At 41.5% G+C, this 5,935-nt stretch overlaps 1 protein-coding gene across 1 annotated transcript; it reads right to left on the bottom strand.

Moving 5' to 3' along the window:
• Positions 1-4,294: 4,294 nt before the first annotated feature.
• On the bottom strand, positions 4,295-5,449 carry KD926_005475 (reverse transcriptase domain protein; the record flags this gene model as incomplete). The annotated part of the gene is made up of 4 exons (XM_053095575.1): positions 4,295-4,406; positions 4,542-4,905; positions 4,965-5,017; positions 5,238-5,449. The coding sequence occupies 4 exons, from the start codon at positions 5,447-5,449 to the stop codon at positions 4,295-4,297; spliced, it is 741 nt and encodes a 246-aa protein (XP_052949770.1).
• Positions 5,450-5,935: the final 486 nt, after the last annotated feature.

Genomic DNA, 5,935 nt, shown 5'->3' on the forward strand with positions numbered 1-5,935 from the left:
CTCTCAGGACATTGGTTAATCCTGTGTCCTTTCGTATTACAGCCAGAACAAGTAAATTCGCGGCAAATAGTAGACATTTGAGATAATTCAGGTTCAACCATGGCTTCTGTAGAAGTTAGATCCAAAGATATATAATCACTACCACCGTTTCTTTCAACACCAATATTATCCTGAATCTCTTCTAACTTTCCTAGACTACCCTTGTGAGCAGTCTGCTTTTTATGTTTTATTCTTTTTCTTGCTTGCTTCTTATTTGCTTCTTCTAACTGGCGGCATCGATCGGAAAGAAAAAGATGGTGATAAAACAATCGGACTGTCATATTGTAATGGTGCTGAATCTCTCTTTTTGTAGGTGAAGAGAGATTATCGGATGAAAGTTCTAGGCCTAAATCGATGCAAGATTTAGATTTCTCTAGCCTTTTAAGTGTCTAGAGAGAATTGGAGTCGCTATCACTGCCGGAAGATGGTGGTCGATTTGGTAGTGGTTCAAGAGGTATTAAAGATTCAAGCTGAATATTTAACTTTTCTAACACATGATCCGGATTAAAAGGAACTAATCCAGTAGCTAAAAAGCTATTCCGAATAGTAGTCTCCTTAAAAGTGTCATATCGCACTCCAGGAAAGATATCCAGGAAATCTTCTTTTTCAATCGAATTGATGTTGAGTCTCATGTATTCCGCCACCTTGCCTCCGTATAAGCGTTTTAAAATCGCAAAACAGCTGTCAAACCCTAGGATCCGTCTAAGCTGCGCTAAGCCTGCTACCGTAGATAAGTTCAAGCACTGGGTGATCAACTGGTTGATCCTAAGTCCTGGATGGGTGATACTTAACCTGAGAGCCCGGTGGCTCTACTAACTGGAACGGGTATTGAGTGTCTCGGTAATCCCCCCTGAGGATCCTGAATGCAGCAAAGATAGAAGTAAGGCCAGGTCGGTACGTATACCTTCCTGTAATAGTGATAGGCGAATCTAATAGCAGTAACAAGTTACTATCAAAGAACGTAATTGTTATTGAACACGAGGAACTAAACAAGAACTATCTAACAGGTGGGCGAGCGAGTGTCCTTATATAGTTTTCCTTAAGTATACCATCCCGTATACCTTGTAGGTCTGCGGCATACCATCTGGTCTATAACATACCCGATAGTATATCGTATACTATATGGTACTGGTATACTATATCACGTGATCTATATTTCTTCCGTAACGTTATCAGTCTCGGGCCGCTGTCGTCCTATCGTTTCTGTCTCGCGGCTTCTAATGTTGCAAAAGTCCGTAACACCATTTTCCCTCTTTCAGGTTCTTTATCCCTTAAAGAACAGATAAGACAGCTATCCCCCGTTTTATCGCTGGTAAGTGTTCTCCTTCCTTTTCCTGACCCCTTTTCTTGACGTGCGTCATTATGCCCAAGCGTAATCGCTATAAGGAACGTTGCCAACAGGCTGACCGTATTATCCGTAACGGTATCCAGGTCGAACTTCTTTGTACCTAGTGCTTTTCCCGCGGTCTTCCCTGCTTCATAGATTCCAAAAATCGAAACTGTGCAGCCTGCACCCGTCGTGGCCGCAAATGCGAAAAACGATTTCATAGTAAACGAGAGTGGGATCGTCTGAAACGTAACGAGAATCGATTATCTTCCGAAATCGAACAAGCCGAAGAGCAAATAGAACAACTCTTCGCTAAACTGAAACGTTTGCGAAAGCATCGCAATTTCTTAAAAGAATGTAATAGAAAGATGTTAGATCATGATTCCCATATAATGGACGTGTTGGACGGAGAAGACCCTCCGTCTGCCGAAGATTTGCGCGAGCTGGATCGTTTGGCCAGTGAATACGAGACTGCCCAGCTTGCTGCTGTCTCTAGTGATCCTACATTGAGCCAGTTAATGAATGATCTCGTTTTTTGGTCGGCTTTCGATCCTTCTGCTACTGATGGTACCGTCGAACCGACTGGTGGCACCCCATCAGGTTCTCGATAGGTTTTCATGTATTTTCTGAGATATCATATCTTTCCCATTTTACCAGGTAGTGTGATCTTCCGCTGACTTTCTTGTAATCTAAGATTTTTTCAACTTCGTATTCCTGTTCCGTATCGTCTGCGATTTCCACATTTTCTGCGATTTGCGCGTTTGCTGGTGCTGGTTCCAATAATGAGACATGAAATACTGGATGTATCCTTTTCATCGATTTTAGTAGCTTCAAGCGATAGTTAACCGATCCAATTTTTTCTTCGATCGTAAATGGTCCAATCTTTTGGTAGTTGAGTTTCTGACTTGGTCGCTTGATTTTAATGTTTCTGCGGAGCAGGAACACTTTTTTCTCTCTTTTAAAGGTAAGTCTTTTTCCATAGTACTTATCGTAATATACTGCTGCTCTGAGATTGAAAAAATCGATATCCCTTGACATCTGTGCGTAAAGATATTTGAGCGTATTAAATGTCTCTTGAGCTTCTGTCGCAACTAGTGCCTTATTCCGTGGTTCTCCAGTTAACATAGGGTTGTAACCGTAATTTGCATAAAACGGTATAACTCCTGTAGTTGAATGTATCGCGTTATTGTATGCGAATGTTACCATTGGTAACAGTCCTGCCCAGTCGTCCTGCTGATAGTTCACGTAGTACCTAAGGTACTGTTCTATCGTCTGGTTCATCCTTTCTGTTTGACCGTTTCCTTGTGGATGATATGACGTTGTCAATGAGTGATTGATTCCCATTTAGTCGGTAAATGATTGCCAAAATTTCAATGTAAATAGTTTGTCTCTGTCCGAAGTGATTCGTTGTGGCATCCCGTATCGTATGATAATGTGTACTAATAGCAAATGTATCATATCTGTAACTTTTATCGTTGTCTTGCATGGTATCATGTATGCGTACTTTGTCAGTCTATCTGTGATGACTGCGATCATGTCCCATCCCTAAGATTTAGGTAAAGGTCCCACGAAATCTATCGTGATCCATTTCCAAGGTCTCGATGGTGCGTCTGGTGACTGCATTTTTCCGTAAGATTAATATCTTGCTAGTTTGTCCCTAATGCAAGTCTCGCATTTTTTCGTAATATAATCCTGTACTTTCCGTCTGACGTTTGGAAAGTAGTAATTCCTTGTGATCTGTTCGGTAGTCTTTTCGACTCCGAAATGTCCGTATATAGGGTTATCATGATGCATAGCAATAATCTCAGTTCTTATACACTCTGGTATGTAAATGAGTCTGTACATATACATTAACCCGTCCTCGTCAGTAGCGATCTTTTCATTTTCTGCTGAGTTTTCTGCAATTTGTTGAATTATGGCGTCTTCCTTGGTTGCCTTGATGATTTTGTTAACAATGTTATCACTGATTTCGATTGTTACCGAGATCGAATGTTATCTGTTGTACGAAAGTAAACCGTCTTTGTTTTGTTTCAATATTGCCGGCTCCACAATTCGATCCGTAATTTCGTAGTCTGGTCGTCGACTAAACGCGTCTGCTTGTCCGTTTTCTGTTCCTTTGCAATGTTCGATTCTAAAATCAAACTGTAATAACTTTTCTGACCATCTCGCTTGTCTTCTAGTCAATTCTTTGGTCGTGGTAAAGAACGTAAGATTCTTGTAATCCGTTTTCACTAGAATCTGGTGCTGAGCTCCTTCCAGGTACACTCTCCATACTTTGAATGCTGTCACTATGGCTAGCAATTCTTTGTCGTAAATGTCGTAATTCATTTCTGCCTGAATAAGTTTTCGTAAATGGAACGCAATTGGTTTGGCTCTACCGTTCTCATCTAGTTGTGTCATTCTTATACTGATAGCATAGTCGAATGCGTCGGTTTCGATCGTAATCAGCTTCTCTGGATCGTACTGTACTAGGATTGATGCGGTCGTGATTCTCCGTTTTACGTTATCGAAAACTTGCTGTGCCTGTATTATCTATTCAAACTTCTGATTCTGTTTTAACAAGTTGAATATCGGTATTATGGATTTGGCGTATTCATCGATAAACCTCCGATAATAGTTGATCAATCCGGTAAACTGTTGGACTTCTTTTAGGCTTTTGGGTACAGGCTAATCCCTGATTGCCTGGACTTTGCTTCTTTCCATGTATACTCTTTCGGTAGTGATCCAGTGTCCTAAGAACTCTGTCTTTTGGACATAGAACTCACACTTCTTGAGTTTCAATCGTAACTTAGCAATGCGTAGTTTCCGTAGCACTTGTTTTACGTGTCGAATGTGCTCTTCTTCGTTATTCGAAAATACCAGAATATCGTTTAGGTACGCGATGACAAAGGTATCGAGCAATTCTCCCAAAATTTCGTTAATAAATCGCTAGAATGATGCTGGCGCATTAATTAGCCCGAATGGCATAACTAAGTATTCGAAATGTCCGTATTTCGTTCTAAAAGCCGTTTTCCATTCTTCTCCTTTGGCGATTCTCAATCTGTTATATGCGTCAGTAATGTCGAACTTTGTAAACCATTTTGCTTCTCTGATTTTGTCTTGTATCTCTGCAATGAGCGGTAATAGATGTCTGTCCTTAATGGTTTGTTCGTTTAATGGTCAGTAATTAACGCACAATCGTAAGCTCCCATCCTTTTTTGGTGCGAACAGGACTCCGTATCCTGCAGGTAATGTCGATAGTCTGATATAGCCTTTTACAAGTTGTTTCTCAATGTATTGTCGCAAGATCTGAGACTCCTTTTCTGATATAGGGTAGATCTTTTTGCATGCGACTTTGTCTTCATCTTTAAGAGGAATCCGGTAGTCATGTTTTCCGTGTTCTGGTAGTTCAGGCTTCTCGGGTTGTTCGAATAGCTTCTGAAATCTTTCGTATTTGTCTGGTAACTGCTGTACTTCTTTGCTGGCCGCTAATTCTGTAGCATCGATCATTTGCCATGACTCGATCTGTTCGTGCAGTTCCGTATTGTATTCAGTAGTAGCTATCGTGTTAGCGTACTCTTGTCGTGTATCTGGTGCCTAACCAGAAAGTCGTACTAACCATTCCTTTCCCGTAGGTTTGGTTGCTGCCATAACTGCGACCGCAGTGTCCACCTGCTCGGCATTTTCAGTTAGCGTATTAGTAGATTCACCCCTTGATCTTTTAGCGTCAGTTCGGCTCGCTTGGCCCTGAGCATGCCGTTTGGCCTCAGATGCCTTCTTCATTTGGCCTTGTCGTGGGCATTCACATTTCGTGAATTGAAGACTCTCTGTTTTCCAATCAATCTCTGGGTTATGATCCCGAAGTCATGGGATCCCCAACACCACGTCATACTGTCCTAAAGGTGTCACGTCGAAACTTATATACTCAAAATAACCCTTTATAACCATGGGTACTGGTCCTAATTCGACTGTAAGGTATCCTTCCAATGGTTTACCGTTCAGTCCTGTGATAGGCTCTAGCGTAGCCTTTGTTATCCCTAAGATCTTCAGCTGTTCCTGAAATCTTAGATCTATGAAGTTGCCCGTTGCTCCAGAGTCTACCATGACTCGAGCGTTCTGGTTCAGAACTGTAGCTATCAATTTCAAATGCAATCCTTTTTGGGCTATTACTGATAAACTGTTTGCCTAACGGGGTCCTGCTAACCCTCGTGACTGTCGTGAGAAATGTTGTCCAAGCTTCGCGTTATAGTAAACTTAACAATAGTTTTCCTAACATCCTGTCCAATGTCTTCTCCCGTGGTCTGGGTGTATAGAGTATCCAATGCAAGCGCACTCTGGTTTCCTATATGAGTATCCTGTCCCTTCCTTGACTATATAACATTGTGAGATGTATTTCAGTGTTTCGTATATTGGGTCTTTGCATTCGTCGTCCTGACATGCAACCTATAGTAGGCAATGGTGCGTTACGTGTGTTATCTGATACAAGCATTCGTAATTCTCTTGTCGACATGCGTGTAAGGATCTGATGTAACCGGTTCGTTTGCTCATTTTCTGTAGAGCCTAATGATAATCGTAATTCTATCGGTCGCA

This window comes from Aspergillus affinis (assembly GCF_023601865.1).
Source record: "Aspergillus affinis strain CMG 70 chromosome Unknown NODE_279_length_8659_cov_124_316243, whole genome shotgun sequence".
Lineage (NCBI taxonomy): Eukaryota > Fungi > Ascomycota > Eurotiomycetes > Eurotiales > Aspergillaceae > Aspergillus > Aspergillus affinis.